At 44.4% G+C, this 26,376-nt stretch overlaps 1 protein-coding gene across 1 annotated transcript in view; it reads left to right on the forward strand.

Moving 5' to 3' along the window:
• The window catches only part of LOC144762934 (xanthine dehydrogenase/oxidase-like), a 575,825-nt gene that overhangs the window by 532,715 nt on the left and 16,734 nt on the right, over positions 1-26,376 (forward strand). Inside the window, exon 33 of the mRNA XM_078648235.1 lies at positions 25,059-25,124. Coding sequence (XP_078504361.1) covers positions 25,059-25,124 — 66 coding nt within the window. The remainder of the gene's footprint in view (positions 1-25,058; positions 25,125-26,376) is intronic.

Raw genomic sequence — 26,376 nt, forward strand, 5'->3', positions numbered from 1 at the left:
CATTCTTTAGGAGACTCTTGAACGGGAGTTACATTCTAATTGTAGATCGCAGATGTTGCAGCCTGCTGCCAGGAAAACCTTATCTCGTAAGCGTGACTACCAGGGTCATGTGCTGTGAAAGAGTATTGTTCCCAAATGATGCTCCAGACAGGGAGGCAAGGTTATGGCCCAGTTTAAATATCTCTTCTATACGAATTGATACTTTAAGCAGAATGAAGACTGTGCTCCTACAGACGCCAACCCGGTTGACGTCATCAAAAGAAACGTATGATCTCCAAGTTGCAAGGACAACGGCAGAGATTCATTCACTGTTATCAACAAATAGCCCCCTACACTTCGCAGAAATACTAAACGAAATCTTAAATATTTCTGATACAAGTGGTATCGCAAGTGTATTTAACCCCTTCGACGCTCATGACGAGCCCAGCTCGTCATGGAGTTTCCATTGGTTTCAATGGAAATTACATGAAGAAGAACAAATACCCTTAGCATCCAAGTGGTTAAGACAGTTTTTTCGGGAGCTTTGACCCCATCCAAAGCCATCCTGGGTATTTTTCCTAATTTCGTCCATTCCATCTTTGTCGGACTACCTCTCCTGTTGGGACTAGTAGCAGCCGTCCTATTTTTGCTACTTTTGCTTCGCTATGGCAAACCGTGTCACATACATGACTCCAGCAACAATGGAAGAAACAATCCTAGCTATCCGCTACCGGGACCGCATAACTAAAGTCCTTGGATTAGCACGGCTACGAGAATTGAATATGACCTGGTTTCTTTCATTCAGACCCTTGTGGCAGTCTTGTGTTATGCCTGTATTAAGGTGCTTGCTGTGCGGCGAGGAATGCGTGTTGGACACCTGTCTTACACTACAATCAGAAGTGCCATTGGATGCAGAGACTTTGTTGAGTCCAGCTAAGGCTCATGCATTGTACTGTCCCCAGCGGCTACCAATCCTGATGACGGCATTCGTGGAGACTTCACCACTGCGATTGAAGGGTAGTGAAGTACAAGATGAAAGCAGCATCGATCAGGTACGACCTTCTGTCAGCAATGCTGATCAAACCATCACTGAAAGCAATCATGCTCATGACTGCATGGTAGCGTCATTTTCCAACCTAGTCGAACTCTCACCAGAAGCTGTTGACTGTTTTTTCGAACATCTAAATGATATGATGTTTTCACCAGAACAGAAGGAATAACTTTAAGCAATGTGCACACAGCGTTCCCTGAACTCTGAATTTGGCCTTCAAACTTTGAAAACAAAGCCACTAAGAATTTTTCCAGTTTTTTGCAAGAAAACGAGAACTTTTTTTCCAAAACCAAAATATTGAAATTTTTTTGGGGCACTAATCTTCTGCTTAAAGTAAAACTATTCTTAGAGAACAGAAAACTTCTATTTTTAGGTACCTCTAGAAGACATTACCTCGACCTCTAGGTTGTTTACATGTAGAATTATATTTTATGTGATGAAGTGGTCTTGCAATTTTTCTTCTGTATTAAGAGCCATTTCATGTGTTATTTTCGCGAATCATTCATGCTGATATAACGATGTGCATCCTCTCTTTGAATGATTACACTGCTTGAATGCATACAGTAACTATATTCATTTTTTCATGTATTACGCTAATCCATTATTTTTACAAATTAATGTATTTTGGGGCGGTTTGAATACACATACAATGTTAGTTATGTTTACTATGCTTAGGTTAGTAAATATGGACAGAGATTCCGTGGAGTGGGTGTGATGTATTTCCTATGGGAACTGTATCGATATTCCTGTTTCTGACCCTTGTCCAGTTAATAAATCAATAGTGGCCATACAACGGCACAGAAACCCCTTTTCTGATTAGGTCATAGCGCATGCTACCACATTAGGCAAGCACTATCCCTCCAGCCCCCATAGAAAGCATACCGAGTTCTCAAAACAAATCAAACCTCCAGCAACCTGGGAAATCCCCCGCAGCTATTGTTTTGATTTAGCCAAGAACTCCAGTAAAGAATGTAGGAACGACCAGTTCTTATGATATCCTTATTGACGTATTTATGTCCATTCTTACGTCAATCTCGGCACCTTTCAGGTATAAATAATACCGACATTGCCCTAAGCAAACACACGGTGGTGACGAGATTGGAGCAGCGCAACTTGCAGAGGAGCCCAGCTGATGCAGAAAAAGCCCACGGACGCTGCCCCTCCCTTTTGACGCGCTGAGAGAGAGACGCTGCCTTTTCTCCTGCCGAGAAATCCAGCCCCGGCGTTTCCAGCCGCCCTCGCAGGCAGCTGGGATATCAAGTCCTGAGATAGAGATACCAGCCCTCCAGCATTCTAAAATCCCAGGTACTGAACTGAATAACCCCTTACAGAGAATTCTTGAGTCAGATCAGTGGCAAAGCAAACTTAACTTAAACTGCTACTTATCTACTCCCGCCCACGTATTAGGCTTAGGTCAGGTACACTGGGGTAGGCATAGTTAGAAGCACCAGTTGAGTACGATTAGTCAATGTATATATGTATGTATATATTTTATCCATTTTAAAGTATCATATGGCTAAGCAACCATATCAATGCTTTTACAGTATTATTTTATAATTCTGTTTTTACTGTATGCACTTTACTTAACTATAAGTATTACAATAATGGCGATTCATTTCTCTTGTACGAGAAAAGAGACTGATCAATAAATAACACCTTTTTATTGAACACGCCCGTCTCTTCCTTTTCTCTACAATCTGGTGAAACTAAGAATGCACGTACTGACTGAGTAAAATAAGTTGTCTTTTGTTTTCACACGACTCTGGAGATATACTCTTGATTAGGGGGAGCAAAGTTGTCATGTTCTATGGTTGTCAGAAACTAAATCCCTTCTTGTCTATCCAGGGAGGTTAAACTCCTCCTTGCCTATTCGAGAAAGTTTCTAGTGAACTCTGAGCTAGCTGGCAAACACATAACTTTAAGTCTAATATCGTCAGTAGAAGACCTAGTTAACCACAGTCCTACATCTATACTATTGAAGATATTATTCCAATGCGCAGAGCCTATTGGGAAAATAGGAACTACACTATATGGCGCCCAACTGTTTGGATAGGCGATAAATCTAACGTAAGACATTAGAGTAACTCAGTCGTGCTTTTTCACACAGTCCCCTTTTTTTCCCATAATACTCCAAAGACGTCTGGAGTGGGTGAAAGGTTAAATCCGCCAAACTTCGTAGGAGGAGACTCCTATGTATGGTTCTTGGTTTATTCAACGTTGAAGGATACACTGTTCCAAAATATTGTGCATCTAATCTTTGTTTCCATAGAAACCTGATCTGCAAATAAACAAAAATCTTCTTGTCAGTGAAATGTCAGACAATGAATTAGAAAATGAGACAGCTAGAATAGCAGTTCGACTCCTAGCGGATGACAATAGTCTCCTACAGCAAGACCCGGAGGCAATACTAATCCCGGTCAACATAAGAAAAACTATAACATTAAAACTTATAGAAAATGGACTGACACCGAGAGGTGGTACAGTCATATTCGTAATTGAGGCACACGAATATCGGCAGACAGAGGTATTCTATTCATGGATAAACTTTCCAGCAGCAAACGCTGTAACAAAGGAGTTCCACTACTACAAAATAGAGGAACCTCTGAATGAGTACACTCCTTTCGAGGAGGTGGAAATATCACTCAAATACCAAGAGCTCCTGCTCTGGTTTAATGGCGCCCTAAAACATAATAATCACATCACCAGGCTCGGACCACTAGGTAGACCAGGAGCAACGTGGCCCGTCTTAGCCGGATACACACCACATCCAGACATTGAAGAAATGCCTACACCAGATCTTTTAGCACAGCTAAAACAACTAATTAAAATACACAGACAATTAGTCCAATATGTAATGCAGACTTCAACAGTCCAACCAGCTATTAAAATTCCACAGCTGACCCCTCATCAGGGGAACACAAATAAAATTACACCACAGAACATACAGTCCTGTCTAGGTAAAGTACCCACAAAACGGGAACAAATTCCATTCTGGATAGCACAAAAAATCACTCAAATAGAGGCGGTATTTCCAGATAACACCCCTGTCGAGAAACACAGGATTCTGACTATCTGTCTTCCAATGGGAATCGCACCACATGTGGAGGACTGTGACACTTGGGGAACAGTCTTTGCTTCCGTTTACACAAAAACACATGGTGTTCCATCCATGTCAGTAATACTGGATGTGCTAAAACAAATTCAAGATGAATACGGTCCAGAACCTGCTTTAACTCTTGGTATGAAATTACTAAAAGACTTCAAGCAGGTCTCGGCAATATTACTAGCCAATATAAAGGGAGAAGCAGCAAATGTGGCGATCCGCCAGAGGTTGAAAGAGACAAATATAGCAGACCAACCATTTGAAATTGCCAGAATCGTAGAAAAATCCTATGAAGAACTAGGAAGAGATAGTTTGGGTGTAATACCGGTGAAACCCCAACTAATTGAAAATCCTGAAAAGGTATTTATTAAAAATAATCTAAACACTCAATAGAAGAGCTGGGATGGAAATAAACAATCCACTCTCAAAGAAAAAAGATTCCAAACCAGAGGAAGGTCTCCTTGGCGGAGAGAAAGATCTCCGGACCAAGGACGCAAGTCTCCCCAAAGGGAGCCTTCTGGGAAAAAATACAACCTTAGAAATAGGGATAATATAAAGAAACCTGATAGATATCAAGATATTGATACACGTCCCTCTCAATCTTTTCAGACTTCCTCGCAGAAATCGGAAAGAAGAGGACGATCAGAACACAGGGAAGAGCACGTCAAGTCCAAAGACAAGGAACCTGCTCATCAAAATAAAAAATTACAATTTCCAAAGAAGAAGGTAGCCAGTATTAAAGTAATCAACCATGCCGAGAATACTGAGGACACAGCTGAAAAACGGAGAGTGGGCTCAGACAATGCTAGACAGCGCAGCAGAAGTGAGCATAGCTCGCAAGATCCTGATGAATCATCTGGAGACAGTGGACACGAATGAATACATTCAGGTGGAAACTGCAGATCCCAGAGTTAGCAAACCTCATAAAATATATGAAATAACATTACGTATAGAGGGGGATAAGACTAGGAAAATAAGGGGTCTATTTTGGGATAATCTCTCCAAGGGCTATGACATCCTTCTAGCTGAAAAAGACTGGCCACCAGAGTTTGTCAGGGAGTGCCCTCATGGCGAAGAAATAATTATGCCTGCCTTCTCTAATCATATTCCAATACCTAAAAAATATACACTTGCAAGAAAGTGGGCAGTAGCCCAAGCTCCTGCATTATATAAAAACCACGTGGGATGGGATGAGGACTCTCCTCCTCACAAAATCCAGTTAAAATCACAACCTACTGCACCGAGGCAGTATCCAATCAAGCAAGAAGCTAAAAAACAAGTAAAAGAGATCCTAGATCAACTTTAATACCAGGGGGTGATTGAAACTTCCACCTCACAAATGAGCAATCCTTTGTTTCCTGTCTCCAAGCCAGACGATTCATATCGTCTTGTTTTGGACTACAGACACTTGAACTCATGTTGCAAAACTTTTGCAGTGCAAAACTCGCATAGTGCAGCACTAATGAATAACATAGTGCGCGAAAAATACAAAACAACATTAGACATCGCTAATGGATTCTTTTGTCAAAATATAGCACCAGAGAGCAGATATTTGACCGCGTTCTCAATAAACGGCTCGCAAAATAATTTCTGTTGTTTGCCCCAGGGGTTCAAGAATAGCCCAGGATTATTCTCAGCGAGAGTAACAGAGTTGCTACAAATATATGATGATGAGGCATTATCTTATGTCGATGACATCTATCTAACAGATGATGATTTGGATACTCAATTGAAAAGAGTGAACACCATAATACTTGGGTTCGCAGCAGAGGGTTACAAATTCAACTTTAAAAAGTCAAGAATTGCTCATCTAACTGTCCTTTTTTTAGGATATGAACTATCAAGTGAAGGCAAAAGCCTGGCTGACAATTTCCTAGAGAAATGTGCTGTAATCCAAGCACCTAGAACACTAAAAAACTTACAATCAATTCTAGGTTTCCTAAATTTCGGAAGAACTTACATTATAAATTATGCAGAGAGGGTCAAACCTCTCTATGATCTAATAAAACCAGATTTTAAAAGAATCAACTGGACTCAAAAACACACAGGAATTTTGAGATCTTTACAAACAGACATGTTAGTTAAAACAAAACTACAAACACGTGATAACACACGCAACCTTGTGATTCGAGTCATCCCAGGAAGATGCGGATTCACATACCTGACCTCTAATGAGGGAGAAAAGGTACCAATAGCATACAAATCACACTGGTACACAGAAGCTGAAAAAACATTCAGCATTAAGGAAAACATTGTTCATACGGTTCAAATGGCTATAGCAAAAGAAAAATACCAAGCTGACGGTAGACGTATTACAGTCAGAACAGCAGAATCAGCTTTTGAGGCATTAACAACCCCATGTAATTTGCCAAATACGGCACTGAATCCAGAATGGATACAATGGGTAAATTCTATTGCTACAGACAAAGTAAAATACTATTTTGATCCAGAAATGAAAAAATGTAAATATCTAGAATATGAGAGAGAATACCCTCTGCCAATCGACATTCTGCCCTTACGACAGTACGCCTGTGTAATATATACAGACGGACATGCTCAACCCTCAGTTTGGGGAGAGCAAGCATAGAACGCCACATGCGAAATTGTAAAAGACGTGTGGCGCGGAGGGAAACTGAGACCTCTATTGACAAAAACACACTCAGTGGAAAATAATTCAGAAAAACAAACTGAAATAATAGCGTTAAAAATGGCACTAGATAATGCCGATCGCGAATTCCCGACACTTATAGTGTGCGATTCGTATTACTGCGTCAAATCATACAATAACGATTTACAGAAATGGATTCAAAACGGTTACAAAGATGACATAGGTGCCACAATAAAGCAAAAAATGCTTTGGGAACAAGTAGTTCTTTTACAGAAAGAACTACCAAAAACTCACGTGATACAATCACTGAGTCATCAGCGTGATGGCGTTCACGTTGCAAGGAATTCATTGGCTGAGACAGCCACAGCGGTAGCAACCAAATCGGCTTCCGTAGCTACAAAAAAGCGTTCAGTAAAATACATTGATGGTGAAACAGTGCTGGCGGTGAAAACGTCATCAAAAGGCGACTGCTCAGCACTACCGATCAACTATCCACTCAATTATACATACATAATCGATGCAAACTCCATTCCTTTTGCTCGAATCCCTGGAGTGGGGGATAGAGTAATTCCAAACATGGACAGGAGAGGCTTGTTAATAGCAGACGCACATATGGGTGAGGGTCTTAGACACCTTAAGCTAAAAGATTCTCTGGAAGAATTGCAATCAGTGTACTGGTGGCCAGGCATGAGCCTGCATCATCACATTTTTGTAAAAAACTGCCCAGACTGCAACAGAGATCGCAGTGGCGACCGAGACGGTATATTACCATGGCGTTTCGCTCCAGATTGGATCAAAAACAATAAATAATAAAACCCAGTATGAATAATGCGTCACGTTAACATGTAAAGACTATTTTCACTTATAATGCAGACCCCAACTCTCGGCTGACGTCTGAACTGTTATAAAACATTTGCGAGTCTATAATGGCATATACGCTAGAAGCATGCTACGTTCTGACCAATATCTTTCCTTTAGCTCTCGAGCTTATGGGGAGTGCCTGGCCAGAATGAGCATTGTATTGCGGGACTCTTCTCACTTCCTTCCTGAGGGAAACGGGATGGTGTAAAGAAAAAAACAAGGCATAGAGCAATCGGTAACAGCAAAGGTATTAGGCTCGGGAGCTGGGTGGGTCAAACATTTAATAAGTGTCCAACGTAGTCTTAATAATCTGCCAAGAAATTCTCTGAGAGGTCTCAGTCCGTACGAACTATTGTTTGGGACAAGAATGTTAGTCCAGGACCTTGATAATCAGACTTCAGTGGTTAAAGAAAAATACTTTGATATCAAAGATCGTTTGGCTATTTTACAGGACTTAAATGAAACAAGAAAAGACCTGAGCAACATAAAGTTGAAACAACAGCCAACAACCACTGAAGAGAAACCACCTGTCCCAGCAAGGCCTGTCTGGATTCCAAAGATCGGGGATCTGGTCAGAGAGAAGATCGCGGTAAAGAAGGAATTTGGGCCTTCTTACAGAAAAGCAGTTCCTGTCTTGTCTGTCAACGGGATAAGATCAGTAGTACTACCGCCCCTTGCTGGTAAAAAGGAGAACCGAGTTGTATCCATCTACCTGGTTAAACCACAATCATGTGGCCGATAACAAGTAGTAGGCCAAGTGGACTCCCAAGAAGTAGCAGAACACCAAAGTTTGCTACAAATACAGAGGTTCAAACTGAAAGACTAATCACATTTGAAAAATCTACAGTGAATCAACAAGGACTATGCAACAAAGCAATGGAACTTAAACCTCTTAAAACACAAATCAAAGTTTTTCATCAAGAAACACCAACCTACAATGATGTAACTACAGACTATTCTAATGAAACAAAGCAAATTCCAAAAGCAAAAAGTAATCCAGAAGCAATTTGAACAATTGACAGAACAGCATCCGGCTACTTCATCAACTTCGATGATTTCTCTGAGGATCCAAGTGAACCTGAAGTACAACCGACAAGAAAAACTTTTAAAGACAAAGCAAAGGAACTTTTTCAACAACTCAAAGAAACCTATCTGATTTCTCCATTGATTGAAATTTGGGTGGCATTAGGTGCATTTGTCCTCATACTTTGGCTCATCATGGTACGATGCTTGGGACATTTCATTGAGGGAAAATATGCTAAAATGGACACAGCAAGCCAGAAAATCAACTTGGTCCTTAAACCACACACGTCTTCACACGTCGAGAAGAGAGAACTTTCTTCAGTAAACTTCACAGCCAATCCTATACCCGGCGGGGTAGCATGGGACAAAACTGATTACAAAATATATGGCCCGGTTGAAATCCTGAAGTATCCACACCAATTTAAGATTTCATTGAGTGACTTTGTAAAACCAAGCACATTTGCTGATGATTGGGACTTTGAAAGTATTAATGATATGATGTCTGATCTTGTGATGTCTACTAAATTTACAGAACATGATTATTTGCAAGGTTCATCTAATTATGATGAGATGTTTTGCTACAACCACTATGGTAACCATTATCTGCATAAATCTTCTCAACCTAGAAATGTTTTAAATTTTAACCAATGGGAACATTGTGCAACTCCACCAAAAGGCAGTTCAAAAACATTTTATGATAAATATTCATACTTTTCAGGGTTTAACACAAGTAATGCAGAAACATTCTATTTCAAATTGTTAAATAAGACAGGAGTGAAAACCATACTTACAAACACAAACTTGATATATTCAGACTCATTTTTTGAAAAAATGAATACATTTGGTTTTGATTTCTGGAACAATAACATTGAAACGAAAACGATCTGGGGCACAAAAGATTGGCAAGTGCAAGGTATTGAATCATTATTTAGAGCCTGCATGATCCCAGAACAAATTATATTTTTGAATGACACTATTCAACAAACTACCTGTCTTGGCCTAGCCAAAATCAAAGACTTAAACAAACCGTCTATTCCAAAGCCAACAACGGACAGTAATAGCACTACGGATATTGAGATAGACGTAAACCATATTTTAAACCAAAACAGAACACATCCTGAATGGAAACAATGGTTGATCTGGCCCACAGACACAAATAACTGTCAAAACAGATTCCTGAACAAAATACAGGGGTTCACGTTGACCAGGCCAGACCCTAGATACTCCCAAAGACAACATCCAGGGATAATAACTACTTACAGCGTGGGAAAACTCTGCCTTCAATGGCTACAAACATCCACACTGGCCGAAATTAAGCAACACCTAACTTTACTTAAAGAAGGTGCTGACTTGCGTGATTTCATTATGGGACCATGCAAACAGCGTCAAAAACGTTTCATAGCGGCCTCTATATATGCAGCTTATAACAAAGCTTGGAAAGAAACTCAAATTGAGACAGCAGAAAAAATACGGGAAATTGACCGTGTTAATTTGGAAAAATCACTTTCTGTTGTAGACAATGGGTTAATGACTCTGTCTTCCAGAATATATTCACTGGACAGCATTGTGTCTTCAGCAATCGATATAATAGAGCAAGACTTACTGATGTTACAACACGGTCAGTCTCAATTACGTTCTATTGTACAGCTTGGCTGGACGTTACAAAATCTGCGTTCAGGCTATGTGCCTTGGCGTTTAATCAACACAACGTCACTATTTAATATCTTTAACCTTACTGATAAACAAATCAGTTTGGCACAAAAGGGTGCTAATTATACAATGCTGAGCATTGAAAAACTTGAGAGATTACCATTGACAACGTCAGAACGACCTGTCATTGAATGGATAATACATGGGATAATTAATATTCCAATAACGACTTTCCAGTTTCAATACTGCCAAAAATATATACAGGCAGGCCAGTATGAAAGGTTGGGTAAAGGATACATTAAGTCAACATGGGACTTGCCCTATACACACACATGTGTCAGTAATAAAGGACAGAGTGTATTTCTTAGTGGCCATAATTGTGCAAAATCACTAAGCGGTATACTTCTGTGTCAGGGTATAAGTTTGCATGGGGCCTGTGAAGGGACTTCAAATAACCTTTCATGTCACCAGCTAGGCACAACTGCAACACAAATAGAACCATTCTTTAGGAGTCTCTCGAACGGGAGTTACATTCTAATTGTAGATCGCAGATGTTGCAGCCTGCTGCCAGGAAAACCTTATCTCGTAAGCGTGACTACCAGGGTCATGTGCTGTGAAAGAGTATTGTTCCCGAATGATGCTCCAGACAGGGAGGCAAGGTTATGGCCCAGTTTATAAATCTCTTCTATACGAATTGATACTTTAAGCAGAATGAAGACTGTGCTCCTACAGACGCCAACCCGGTTGACGTCATCAAAAGAAACGTATGATCTCCAAGTTGCAAGGACAACGGCAGAGATTCATTCACTGTTATCAACAAATAGCCCCCTACACTTCGCAGAAATACTAAACGAAATCTTAAATATTTCTGATACAAGTGGTATCGCAAGTGTATTTAAGACAGTTTTTTCGGGAGCTTTGACCCCATTCAAAGCCATCCTGGGTATTTTTCCTAACTTCGTCCATTCCATCTTTTGCGGACTACCTCTCCTGTTGGGACTAGTAGCAGGCGTCCTATTTTTGCTACTTTTGCTTCGCTATGGCAAACCGTGTCACATACATGACTCCAGCAACAATGGAAGAAATGATCCTAGCTATCCGCTACCGGGTCCGCATAACTAAAGTCTTGGATTAGCACGGCTTCGAGAATTGAATATGACCTGGTTTCTTTCATTCAGACCCTTGTGGCAGTCTTGTGTTATGCCTGTATTAAGGTGCTTGCTGTGCGGCGAGGAATGCGTGTTGGACACCTGTCTTACACTACAATCAGAAGTGCCATTGGATGCAGAGACTTTGTTGAGTCCAGTTAAGGCTCATGCATTGTACTGTCCCCAGCGGCTACCAATCCTGATGACGGCATTCGTGGAGACTTCACCACTGCGATTGAAGGGTAGTGAAGTACAAGATGAAAGCAGCATCGATCAGGTACGACCTTCTGTCAGCAATGCTGATCAAACCATCACTGAAAGCAATCATGCTCATGACTGCATGGTAGCGTCATTTTCCAACCTAGTCGAACTCTCACCAGAAGCTGTTGACTGTTTTTTCGAACATCTAAATGATATGATGTTTTCACCAGAACAGAAGGAATACCTTTAAGCAATGTGCACACAGCGTTCCCTGAACTCTGAATTTGGCCTTCAAACTTTGAAAACAAAGCCACTAAGAATTTTTCCAGTTTTTTGCAAAAAAACAAGAACTTTTTTTCCAAAACCAAAATATTGAAAAAAAATTTTGGGGCACTAATCTTCTGCTTAAAGTAAAACTATTCTTAGAGAACAGAAAACTTCTATTTTTAGGTACCTCTAGAAGACATTACCTCGACCTCTAGGTTGTTTACATGTAGAATTATATTTTATGTGATGAAGTGGTCTAGCAATTTTTCTTCTGTATTAACAGCCATTTCATGTGTTATTTTCGCGAATCATTCATGCTGATATAACGATGTGCATCCTCTCTTTGAATGATTACACTGCTTGAATGCATACAGTAACTATATTCATTTTTTCATGTATTACGCTAATCCATTTTTTTACAAATTAATGTATTTTGGGGCGGTTTGAATACACATACAATGTTAGTTATGTTTACTATTCTTAGGTTAGTAAACGTGGACATAGATTCCATGGAGTGGGTGTGATGTATTTTCCTATGGGAACTGTATCGATATTCCTGTTTCTGACCCTTGTCCGGTTAATAAATCAATAGTGGCCATACAACGGCACAGAAACCCCTTTTCTGATTAGGTCATAGCGCATGCTACCACATTAGGCAAGCACTATCCCTCCAGCCCCCATAGAAAGCATACCGAGTTCTCAAAACAAATCAAACCTCCAGCAACCTGGGAAATCCCCCGCAGCTATTGTTTTGATTTAGCCAAGAACTCCAGTAAAGAATGTAGGAACGACCAGTTCTTATGACATCCTTATTGACGTATTTATGTCCATCCTTACGTCAATCTCGGCACCTTTCAGGTATAAATAATACCGACATTGCCCTAAGCAAACACACGGTGGTGACGAGATTGGAGCAGCGCAACTTGCCGAGGAGCCCAGCTGATGCAGAAAAAGCCCACGGACGCTGCCCCTCCCTTTTGACGCGCTGAGAGAGAGACGCTGCCTTTTCTCCTGCCGAGAAATCCTGCCCCGGCGTTTCCGCCGCCCTCGCAGGCAGCTGGGATATCAAGTCCTGAGATAGAGATACCAGCCCTCCAGCCTTCTAAAATCCCAGGTACTGAACTGAATTTCCCCTTACAGAGAATTCTTGAGTCAGATCCTTGGCAAAGCAAACTTAACTTAAACTGCTACTCATCTACTCCCGCCCACGTATTAGGCTTAGGTCAGGTACACTGGGGTAGGTTTAGTTAGAAGCACCAGTTGAGTATGATTAGTCAATGTATATATGTATGTACCTATTTTATCCATTTTAAAGTATCATATGGCTAAGAAACCATATCAATGCTTTTACAGTATTATTTTATAATTCTGTTTTTACTGTATGCACTTTACTTAACTATAAGTATTACAATAATAGCGATTCATTTCTCTTGTACGAGAAAAGAGACAGATCAATAAATAACACCTTTTTATTGAACACGCCCATCTCTTCCTTTTCTCTACAATCTGGTGAAACTAAGAATGCACGTACTGACTGAGTAAAATAAGTTGTCTTTTGTTTTCACACGACTCTGGAGATATACTCTTGATTAGGGGGAGCAAAGTTGTCATGTTCTATGGTTGTCAGAAACTAAATCCCTTCTTGTCTATCCAGGGAGGTTAAACTCCTCCTTGCCTATTCGAGAAAGTTTCTAGTGAACTCTGAGCTAGCTGGCAAACACATAACTTTAAGTCTAATATCGTCAGTAGAAGACCTAGTTAACCACAGTCCTACGTCTATACTATTGAAGATATTATTCCAATGCGCAGAGCCTATTGGGAAAATAGGAACTACACTACATTGCGGCGTGGTGTGGTTTGCCCCTGTCCCCTTTGGGAAGGGCGGCCCTGTTTAAAATGATGTCTCTAACCCGATTCTTGTACGCCGTCCAGAATACGCTCGACCTGGTGCCGGCTAGCTATTTCCGTGAAATTTAGGGCCTCCAGACGATGCTGGTGTGGGGCGGACGTCCCCACATAGCATTGGCGAAATTGACTTTGCCCTGGTATGACGGTGGTATAGCCCTGCCTGATGTCAAACGTTACTACTGAGCGTCTCAATTGAGCGCTATCAATCATGCCATGTATGGTCCTGTTCCGGATCCCGCGTTTGAGATGGACAGGTGGCAGTTGTCGGGGGCGACTACAGCAGGGCGCTCTACTCCAGAGCGGCCAAGAGAAATCTGACGGGCCCCACTGCGGTGGCGGTACGGGTATGGGGTAGTGCCACTGCGGCAACGGGCTGGATGGATAAACTGACTAGGGCGACTCCCCTTTATGCTGCTGAGAGATTGGGCGGTCTGTGGTCATCGAAGGGGTTCGATAGATGGGATCTTATTGGTATCAGCAAAGTGGGCGATCTCTGGGCCACAAACAGAGTTGAGACTTTCGATGAATTGAAACAGGAGTATAAGTTGAGTGATAGGGAATATTTTCGCTATCTTCAAGTCCGCCACGCGCTTGACTCAGTCTTTCAGACTGGAACTACGATCCCTGAATCTTCTCCCTTAGAGGATAGAGTGCTCGATGGGCATGTCCCTGACAGCACTATTTCTCTCATATATAAAAAACGTATCAATGACCGTTCGGACCTCCTCATACAGCTTAGAGGCGCATGGACTGACGATGGTCTGGAGTTAGACGATGAAGACTGGCAGGCTGCGATATCCTCTCCTAAAGAAGTCGCAATTCCGGCGCGTCTCCGACTGGTGCAGCTGAAGATTCTGCATCGTGTCTATGTCACGGGTCCACGGTTGAGGCATATGGGTTATTCTGTGGATGGGTCATGTCGGCGTGGCTGTGGTATGCTTGCTACCTTCCTTCATATTATATGGGAATGCCCGGAGATAGTGATTTTTTGGAATCGGGTACATGCGGTGATGGGTGAAGTGACGGGTGTTGAGCTACTCCCTGAGGCCAGACGCTGTTTGTTGAATATATGGGAACCGAATGACTGCACTGTTGCTCAGACTCAATGGGTCACACTGGGCAACATGATTGCGAAGAGAGATATTGCTCAATTGTGGGGATCTCAGAGGGCACCATCAGTCTCGACCTGGGAGGAGAACATGGACTGGTGCATGTTTAGAGAAAAAATCGTGTACATTTCCCGTGGTAGGCCCAAGAAGTGGGGTAGGATATGGGGTCAGTGGAATTCATATCGAGGAGAGATCTGTGCTCCCCCCCTCGCTGAGCCCCCGACGCTGCTCAGTCTCCTTGACTGTACGTTTCGGTGTCTCGATTCTATACTGTATGTGATGTACTGCTTACTCTCGGTCCCCCGTCACCTCTCCCTTGATTCCTTGATGCTGGCTACTCAATTTGACCCCCCCCGCCATATGAATCAGTCCTTACATTGCTTGGTACTGCCTCGATTCTTTTTGTGTGTTTTTTCCTTTTTGTTGTTCATATGTTGTAAAATGTGAAACCTTTTATTTATCCTCTCTTGGCATGAGCTCCGAATGACACCATGTTTTTGCGCTGCCGGACCCTCGGGTTGTCGGCTGATGAGCTGTGTATCGATGTGCTATTGTTATTGCGTATCACTGACCGGCCTCCGTGGTTGTAGGTCTGTAATTGTATTCCTTTTTACAAAATAAAGGTTTTCAAAAAACAAAAGAAAAAAAACAAAAAAAAAGGTTTCAATTGAACCAAGGGTTGGTTTGTTTGATTGGGAGTCTCTTTAATTATGTCATTGCCAGGGTGTCCATGTTTTTTCACATGGAATTGATATAATGTTCAATGAAGTCATGAGCGTTCTTCTTAGAGGGGGCAGGAGCAAAATGTCTTTACTAAGAGCCCAAAAAGTCAGTGGGTTAATGTTACGGATGTCTCGGATGCAGTGTTTGGCTCTCACAGTTTGGCCGTTAGAGGTAGTTGCCCTTTCTGAGATGAGGAATGTGATTCAGTGATGGTTAGGCCAGTCGCAGGGTAGGATAGCTTTTATCTGTATAGTTTTCTCATTAGCAGTGATAAGGTCAAGGGTGGCCCCCTTGTTGTGGGTTGGGCTGTATCAGACTAGGAAAAGGTTCAGGTCCTGGAGGAAGGATTTTAAACTATTCACAAGAGGGTTGGTGGAGTTGTTCCAATGAATGTTAAAGTCACCAAGAAAGGCGGAGCTAGAGGGCGCGCGACAAGATGGCCGCACTTTAGTGAGGCTCCGTCGGATCAAGCTACAATCCATTAATAATCCTGCACATCCTGCAATGTGAAGCGCTCCACTGGGACGTATAAACATCCTGACCCCGGAGATTGCTTCGTGGGCGGCTCTGAGGCTCTCGCTGCCTGAGGGGCTTGTGAAATACCGTGAGCTGCGTGGAGGCGGGCCTGGAGGGCTGGCGAAGTGCACGAACGGGCCTGCCCGCCGCCGAAACTCCCCCACCAGCGGCTACACTGACAGCGACGAGAGGCGACGGGAGGACCCCTCGGCGCGGAGCCCGGCTGGCTTATCCTGCTCCCATCCCGAGCCCGTGGTGAAGGTGTGGCCTGGGGAGCGGTTTCCAGCGGCCTGGAGAGCAGTGCGTGGAGCGGGCCTTGAGAGGACGTCTGCCGGACGGACCGGAGCTCAGCCGGAGATCAGAGGGACGAGAGTGTTGGTGACTTGCGGTGCCTGGGCTTCTCCGGCTGCGGTGAGTGGGGCAGGGGTCGAGCGCGGCCTGGGACTGTGGAGGTGGTTTCGGGACTTGTGCTCGGCCTCCCTCTGCGAGTTGTGGCCGGGGCTTGGGGGTACGGGCTGCAGGCCTGGTGGCTATGCATGCGACTGCACAGTGTGGGCTGGTTTGAGACTGCGGGCCCCAATTACACCCAGACTGCGCCTTTATGAATTGCTGACATCCAGCGTGTGGGCCTGTGATCCCCGGCCTCGGGTAACACCTGAGCCGAAGCAGGCGGGTACTTGCGCATATTCGACTGGCGGGAGATTTGAAACATTTGCAGTTCTACCGCCCAGTCCAGTCTCGGCGGACGAACTTTATTGTGCATGAACATAAACATTGAGTGTCCATCTCCAATCTGTGTTTGGTTAGAGTGTGAGGGTGCTGCCTGGGGCGCTTGGTCTCCGGCTACGTTGTGGATGCCACAGGTCTCCTGGATATCTGCGCAGTTGTGGTTGGGTCTGCGAAACTTCCACAGACATGGGCAGGACGGATCGGGTTCAATCAAAGATAAACTTTGAATCTCGTAGACCGGTCAAGACGCCGCAAAAGACTGCATCTGACTCAAATTCTGAAATGGCGTCTGGCGGGACACCTAAACTGGAGGCACTGCTGGCGGCCATGCAAAAATCACTGCAATCTATTGAGGGTGCCATGTCTGCGGTCAACCACCGGCTGGATCATATGTCGACACAGCTGGAGAAACATAATGCTCGCATGGGGGAGGTTGAGCAGAGGGTGTCGGCTGCTGAGGACGGACTGGCAGCAGTCACAGATGAGGCCTCGGATATGGATAAGATTCTGGCGGTCATTAAAGCAAAGAATGAGGACTTGGAGGCGCGCTCGCAATGCAATAACATCCGCGTCACTGGCCTGCCGGAATCGACAAATGTGGGGAGAATGGAGGTATATATGGAGCACCTCATTACTGACATCTTTGGGACTGAGCAGCTGTCAGCCATGTTTATTATTGAGCGAGCGCATCGATCGCTGGTGGCCAGACCGCCGCCGGGCGCCCCTCCACGATCTGCAATTGCCCGAGTTCTAAACTATAGAGACCGGGACGCCATTTTGAGAATGGCGAGGGAGAAAGGCGCAATAGAGCATCAAGGGAACAAGCTAGAGTTTTTTCCAGACTTCACTGCAGCGGTTCGGCTGCCAGAAAGGAATTCAGTGCGGTCAAACAATTCTTACGAAAAGAGGAAGTTCCTTATGCCATGTTCTATCCCGCTAAACTCCCAATTGGACCCCCGGCTGGCAATAAAATATTCAGCACTCCTAAAGCTGCGATGGACTATGCTAAAAAGATGAAACGCAAAAAGCGAGACTCTGCCGAGATTCCTGAGGTGGATGAGATGGTTGAGGAGGAGCTTTGAATCACGGACTAAGACACTCTGCGGCTTGTAGACGTGGATTGCACGGTCTGGGGCTACGTCTTCGCATTTACGAATATTTCTGTCTCCATATGGGCTGAGACTTGCATTCACGGGCCACACGGGATCTTAGTGGTCGACGTGGCCGATTGGGGGCTGCTTTGTGGGTCGGCCTCTTTTTGTGGGTTGGGATGGCATATCTGGATCAGAATGTGTTTCAGGCAAAGGAGGGAATGACAATGTCTGGCCTTGTAATTCTTTTTGCACCCTCTCACGTTACTTGATGTTGACATGCTCTGTTATTGTATGGATGTGCGATTGTTACTGCTTGATCACCTCCCATTATGTATGTTATGGGAGGGATCTGCACCCTGGCGCCTTCCATATGGGTGTACCCCAATTGTTGAATGAACAGGGGGGGGGAGAGTTGGGACCTGGGTTGGGATGGCTTTGGCTAGATTGGGTAGCTGAAGTGGGAGGGGGTTGATGGGGGAGGGTGGTAGGGTGAGGGAATGTTTCTGGATCTTCCCCTGTTGGGAGGGTTTGTTGTGCGTGTACAGCCATGGCATGATTCCTTTTATACTACAAGGACTCAATCTTGAATGGTGGGGTTGGTCTAATGGGCACGGCCTCTACATGTAAGTCTCCCTTTTTCATCAGGAACACTACGATTTACTTAGTGACTCAGCTTCTTTCAGGTATATTGTGCTTTTGATGGATGCCCAGTAGCAGTAACCTTAATTGGATTACGTGGAATGTGAGAGGTCTCAATAGTCCCAAAAAGATTCGACAGGTGATAGGGTACTTGAATCGTCATAATGCGCACGTCGTTTTCCTCCAAGAAACGCACTTAATGGCGCAAAAAGCTGTCTCCGTAGCTAAACAGCGGGCGGGGTTTCGGCTGGCCTCGACATACTCAACATATGCCCGTGGCGTTATGGTACTGATTAAGAGGGGTATACCGTTTGAGAGTGTACGAGAGGAGGTTGATAAGGAGGGGAGGTACATTCTTTTACATGGTAAATTGTGCGGAATCTTACTTACAATGGTCAATGTATACGGGCCCAACATAGACAACCCGGATTTCTATAGAGTGTATGAGATGCCACCAGCTGCTATTGTATGTGGGGGTGATTACAATGTAGTTCTGGAAACTGAGGTGGACAGGAAGACTTCCCACCCACTGCAAGAGAAGAAAGCTGCGAGGGTGGTACGGGACAGTATGACAGATCTGGGTCTGGTGGATGTGTGGAGACTGCGTCACCCTGGGGACGCTGTGGGCACATGTTATACGTATGCGCGGGACACGTGGTCCCGCTTAGATTTCTGGTTAGTGACGCGCGATGTGAATGTGTGGGTCTCTAGTGTTGAACACTTACCGCGTACCCTGTCGGATCATGCCCCAGTTGCGCTAGCGATGGACCTACCGACTTACTCCTCTGCTCCGCCTCCGTATGCCTGCAAATTACAACCCACAGCCCTGCTGGATCAGGTGTTTAAAGAGGAACTGTGGGTAGCGATAGATCTTTATTTTTCAGAAAACGCTGGATCGGTACAGGGCAAGAACACTGTGTGGGAGGCCTTTAAGGCGACTATTAGGGGCGTGTGTATAGGGAAGCAGGCAAGGGTTCTCAGGTCACTGTGTGACTCTCTTGCAAGGTTGGAGCGCGACCTGAAGGATCTGGAACACCATTACGATCTTTCCCCTACTGAGGCACTGCTGGCGGATATAAGGTCTAAAGTAGATGAGTATAATGAGCTAACAGATCAGGAAGCTTGCCATGTATCCAAACGGCGTCGAGCACGACACTACGGGTAGGGCGGGCGACCCGGTCGCGCGCTGGCAGAGCGCATCACTGAGCCGTGGACGAAATACTGTAATGTGCAGGGGATTACTGTTGAGGACCGCTCCGTGACGGATGCAGCGGGGATTTTGCATCAATTTGTGCAGTATTACAAAGGCATATACGAACATAGGGAAACAGCGAGCGAGGACGAGGTGGGACAATATCTAGAGGAGGTAGCATGGTCTGGCTCTCTAAAGCTCAACAGGACTTTTTAATGCATCATATAACAGCCGTCGAGCTGAGGGATGCCATAGCTGCATTGCCGAATGGGAAAGCGATGGGCACGGATGGTTTCCCCGCTGAATTTTATAAGGAATCTGTAGATGTGCTTCTCCCTCACTTGGCTGAAATGTACGAGGAATCCTTTGAGCAGGGACGTTTGCCGGCAACGCTCAGAGAGGCCCTCATTGTCGCGCTGCCTAAACCCGGTAAGCCACATGATCAGTGCGAATCTTACCGGCCGCTCTCCTTAATGAATACAGGCGTGAAAATCTTAGCTAAGGTGTTGGCAACGCGGCTAAGCCTGCTCATCCCAGTCATGGTCTTACCGGACCAGTCAGGGTTTGTTCAGTCACGCTCTACCGCACACAATTTAAGGGCTATGTTCGCTGTCCTTCATTTGATCAAGCCAGATTTACCGGCTGCGGCTGTTTTTTTAGACGCTGCAAAAGCGTTTGATTCTATCGCATGGAACTTTTTATTTACAGTATTACACCGCATGGGAGTTCCCCTGTTCTTTGTCAACTGGGTGAAGTTGCTGTATGCAGACCCAGTAGCCCGGGTTCGGATTAACAGGCATGTATTGGACGTTTTCCCCATACAGCGCGGGACCAGGCAGGGCTGCCCGCTCTCGCCTTTATTATTTGCTCTAATCATTGAGCCGTTGGCCTGTATGCTGCGCCAACGACATTTACACTCGGCTCTGCGCTTTGAGCACAGGCAGTTGGCTGTGTCCATGTACGCAGACGACATGGTTCTATATGTGAAGGAACCGGAGATCCACCTCGAAGGGCTTATACGGGAATACATTCGCTTTGAGTGGTTTGCGGGACTGTCCATTAACTGGGCGAAGTCAATTATAATGCCTCTTACTGAAAGTACTGTCCGGTTCGCTCTGAACTTTCCCCTGGAATGGGCCACGGACCCTGTCCGTTATCTGGGAGTCTGGCTGCACCGGGACCCGGAAGAAATGCTCAGAGCTAATTATGGAACGGCTGTCTCTAAGCTTGAGGATCAAGTGGGTAGATGAAAGCAATTGCCATTGTTTTTTGCTGATCGGGTAGCACTGATAAAGATGGTGGTACTCCCCAAATTCTTGTATTTATTTGTAAACGTCCCGCTGACGCTCAAGAGCCACTTTTTTGTTACAATTAGATCTCTGTTGCTCACATTGGTATGGGGAGGCAAGAAACCCCGCCTGGGCTGGGACACTCTGACAAAACCATATGAGTTTGGAGGCTTTTCGGTCCCAGATATGCACCTCTACTACTTGTGCACCCAGGCATATTTCGCCACTTATTGGTTGTCGGCCCCACCTTACACGCCGCATGTGGCGGTAGAGGCAGGGGCGGTTAAACCATTGCCCTTACAAGCCATGATAGTAAGCTCTCACTCTGTGTTTGAGAAGAATGAGGTGGATACGGTTCGGAGCACTTCTGCGGCCTGGAATGCGCTGGGGAAGCGTGCATGTAAACTTCCCCTATATGCACCGGCGATGCCTCTCTCACATCATGAGAATATCTCAGTGCTGGGTGAGGCTGGAGCACTCCGCCTCCTACGGGCCGCTGGACTGCAGGTCATGGGGGACATCTTCCCAAGCGGTACCTTTATTACCTTGCAGGCTTTCTTGGCAAAGGGCGGTAATGCAAGTATGGCTACGTTCATATATGTTCGACTTAGAGCCGCACTACGAAGCCTATTCCCGTCTTTTCCCTCGGAGCCGCCGGCACTGGAAGCATTGCAGCTCCTATACATGTCAAAAGACAGGACGAAACTGGTGTCCCGGTTATATAGAGCAGCGCAATAGGACGAGGGTACGATAGACGATCGATCGAAGCACAAATGGGACGATAAGCTTCAGCAGCCCTTAACAGATGAAGAATGAGAGGAATGCTGCTCCATGACGGGAAACTTCACAGCGAACGGGAACTTTAAACTTATACACTATAAATATTTACATCAATTGTATTACACGCCGGCACAACTACGTAAATATGGGCTGCGAGATTCTGATAAATGTACTCGTTGTGGGGCAGAGGCTGCTGACTTTGTGCACTTGGCTTGGGAATGTCCCAAAGTTTGCGATTTTTGGATGAATGTGGTGGTGACACTGACTGCTATGACTGAAGTCACGATTGAATGTACTCCCCGAATGTGTCTGTTAGGCTTGGTCTCTACCCTACCGAAGGGGGTGCGTAGGCTTGTGTCACTGTCACTTCAAATGGCTAAACGTAGGGTTGCAGTATGTTGGGGAGGTAGGAGGGCACCTGCTCTGAAAGACTGGCTGTTGGACTTGGCGTTCTGTCGGGACCAACTCACCTGTTATTACGAGGCGTTGCCATCTAAATCTAGGCGTAATGACATCTGGGGACCATATACTACGTACATGCTTGCTAGGGCAGATTCTGATTGTGGAACTGAATAAATTGGGCTGCATACCAGCTTAGAAAGGTTGGGATTTTTCACACTGAGCACTAGCAGGGCTTCTATGACGTTCTTGGTGTTTCTGTAGGTATACTGGGTGGCACTACACCAGCAGAACTTACGACGTTACAGGGCAATCGTGGAATGCTTCACCTTTGAGGCCTGGACAGGGTGAGTGTATATGCTACATATCATTGACTGGACTACCTCATGTGCACTGGCTGTGCGGTTTGTTTTTTGTATATAGTTCTTTGGGGGAAAAATACAAGAAGGGTTGATCTTAAGACACCTACTACTACCCTGATGGATCAGTCCATATGTCATTGCAGTCATCGGCTGGTGGGCAAACCAACGGCTCGCCAGCAGGCTGAGTCTGGTCATGACCTGCCCATATCTGAAACCTTTGTTATTTCCAGCTAGTAGGAGATAAAGACTAAACGCGGCCGGCCCCCGTGGGGTTGTAGGCGGCATGCTGTGTCAATCCTTAGAATATATATGAATGTCTCTTGCTAAATATGTGATGAGCATGTGGAGCAGCCGGCCGGTTGATGGTTGTAGGCTACCAGCTGTGTTTATTGCTTTATTGGACAATAAAGTTTTTTGAAACTCAAAAAAAAAAAAAGAAAAGTCAACAAGAAAGATCTGAGTATTGTGTTAATCTGTGTTAGAGGAGATAATCTCCAGGATCTGTTCGATGAACGTGTGATTATCTCTGGGCGCATGGTAGAACATGTGAAGAGAGGATCTTGAGTTGTCGTTGGTGGTGATGTTTATCCTAAGGTATTCGCACGAGGGCAGGGAAAGAGTGAGTGATTGTTTCAGAGACAGAGTGGATCTGTTTATACAGGCTAGGCCACTGACAGGATGTCGTAAATGGTCAAGCCTGATGATGTTTTGAATGGGAGGGACTAGTAAATCCAGGATTGGGGATGAGTATTTGTGCAACCAAGTGTGAGTATAAGGATGTCCAGGTAAGTATGAGATCAACTATGTCCTTGGCTTGTTTCACAGCTGACCTGCAATTGAGTAATACACATTTTAGAGTGCTTTGAGAGTAATGGTGGGGGGGTGTCAGATAGGGACTTGTGTGAGGTTTATTTTATTAATATATTTAGTAGTAGGTTATGATGTCCTGAGTGGTTGAGTGATAATAGTCTTGATTTGTGTAGACGGTATATAGTGGTCAGTCGAAAAATGGCTATAGGAGTCTAAGAGGGAGAGTATGTCGATATTTGATAGCTCACAAACCAGTCTATAGGGTGGGGAGGAGTGGGTATTGTTTGGTGTGGATTTTTAGTAAGGATGAATGGCCCAAGGTAAGCAGCGGAAGAGATGGATTGATGATTGGGAGTTGGAGTGTTGTTAGCCAGGAGGTGAGAAATATGTGAAGATGGTTGGTGGTGATGTGGACTAGTTTGAGGATGTCAGCCCTAACCAGTTGCAATTCAGAATTGATAGTGTCAAGAGTAGAGTCACTGAAGCGTCTCCTAGGAGGTTCCTGGTGGGGGGAGGGGCACTGTAGTGTAGAGAGGTGGCCAAATTATAGCAGTAGGGGGAGCCAACTTTGGAAGGGTACATGATCAGAGCCTTAGTGATAGATTATAGAGAGGACGAGATGGGAGTATTGATCTTGTAGAGTGGAGTGTGAATTTAGGGCACTAAAGAAGAGTGGGCAGTGGAGATGTCGGAGTGGTGATGGCGCACAGAAGTGCTAACATTTACATTGAGAGGGTGGGGTAGTTGGACTACAGTGGAACCTGAAAAAGGGTGGGGGCTCGCCATGAAGGAAGGGTGGGGGAGAGGTAAAGGGGAGCAGGAGAGAGGAGGATATCAGATGGGGAGGAGTCAGACGGGAGTTGCGAGGGGGTTTGTGGTGGATGGTTGTGTCCAGTTTGTCATTGAAATAGAAGAAGAGATCAGTGAAGTTTGTGATCTGAAGATTGAATGAGTACAGTGCCGCTGTTGTAGATGGAGATGGTGGCATCTGCATTGTATAACGTGAAAGGTGCTAGAGTAAGTTTGAGGCCGTGTGAGATTTTCTTATTGATGGGGGATGCAACAAGGCATTGTGGAGTATGTACTCTTGTATGTTTTTAATAATTAGCCCCAAACATCTAAAATGGGAATACTCGGGGAATAATTATATGCATTTCTAGTACTAGACAGTATTGTGCCATTTTTGCACTTCTACTAATAGGGAGTAACACATTTTGGGCCAATTCACAGAGACAAGTAAAAGTATGTAAAAGAGTAGACTTGTAGTACAACTTTCCAGATAGGTCCCTGCAGTTTGTGCATTTGCCTGCTCAGCTATCTGACTTGGGATATACCTATGTGTTAGAAAATGTAAAGTGTGATTGTACGGCATGCACAGTACAAGAAAGCATAAGTATTGTTGTTCTATAATGATTCAACATGTACGAAGGGATCAAATATTGGATGGGGCGCACAGTTTGTATGTGCCCACCAATCTGCGACTGGTATTCAGCAGATTACATTGGATCCTCAGAGGCAAGCTGTCTCCTCTCCTGGCCAGACATTATGATTGAGCATTCGTATTTGTGTATCATATAGTTTTTCTGGACTAATAATGCCTCAATCTTTTTCTTTCAGAACCTGCGCACAGACATAGTCATGGATGTTGGTACCAGCCTGAATCCAGCTATCGATATAGGGCAGGTAAGCAAACATGAGACCTAGTCGGGTGCAAGTCTCTGCCTGTGCAGGGCTCTCAAATTCCCAAGGTCAATATGTGAGTAACTCATCTAGCCCAGGTTTCCTTTTGCATTCCTGTAATCATGGTCCTAAATTTATAATGCGATGAACAGGACTATCAGTTCGAGCATGCAAAGACAAATCCTGGACTAGATGAAGTGCTCATGCCTGATCTAGGGATCTGGTAAGCTCTTTGTGTCTTTGACAAAACTCGTGAAGGTCAACAGTGTGTATTTAATAACCTTTCGGTCCCTCTAGACATGTTACATGCCACTGGTATAAAGTTGATTTGGACGTGCTGCTTAATGATTTCTGAACCCATCCCCCTATACCTACTGCATAGTAACATAGCATTAAGGTGTTGAAGCATTTGTGGACTCTGTGAGTATAAGAATAAGGTTACCAGGTGACTCCATGTCATTGTGTAGACTATGTTTCAGTTTTGGCGCGGGGTCCCCCATTCCTTCAAGGGGCTCCATTCAGCTCAATTCAAATGAATATCTCTGCGATATGGGAATCTGGGGTGCCCATGTCGCATTCCACTGGGTGCTCATCATTTTGCATTACGCCATTGTATATAGTACACAAGTTTGCCACTGTAAACTGTTGCTAGTATTTTAGATACATTCCTCCATGAACATTTGTAAATTGGAGAAAGCCGAAAGACCTCAAGAAATTTGACCCAGTGCTTTATACAGTTTTGGGACAGTAAGAACCATTATTTATATTTCCTTACTCAGAAACTGCATTAGCAGTAAATTGTTACATAGCTGCTTGGATAAGACAAAAGTATGAGAACCAAGAAAGCACAGCCTTCCAAATAAGCACCAAATATGGTGATGGTGAAAAAGAGCACCACCTGGAAGCTTCACGCAATCCAAGTGCACATTCTGTATTTTTCTACCAGCTCATCTACAAAAAGGTGGAAGAGTTACTATTGCTTTACCCACCAAATCCAGTTGACTGAGTTTTTCTTTGAAGTGTGTTTCGTCATTCGAACCGTTTAGAAGACGTAGCACAGACATTGTTTACATTTAATTATCTTTTTTCACTTCTGAAGTACAGAATATAATTTCCTGTCCACAGCTAGCAAGGTGGCCAGAACTCTGTATGGGTGTCTGACTGAATCTTTCTCGTGGTGAGTGATTGACAAAAAACCTTCAATTCTCTGCCTCCCATATTTTCTCTACAGAAGCTTTGCACGACTTCCATTCCT

The sequence above is a fragment of the Lissotriton helveticus genome, chromosome 6 (assembly GCF_964261635.1).
Source record: "Lissotriton helveticus chromosome 6, aLisHel1.1, whole genome shotgun sequence".
In the NCBI taxonomy this organism is placed as follows: Eukaryota; Metazoa; Chordata; class Amphibia; order Caudata; family Salamandridae; genus Lissotriton; species Lissotriton helveticus.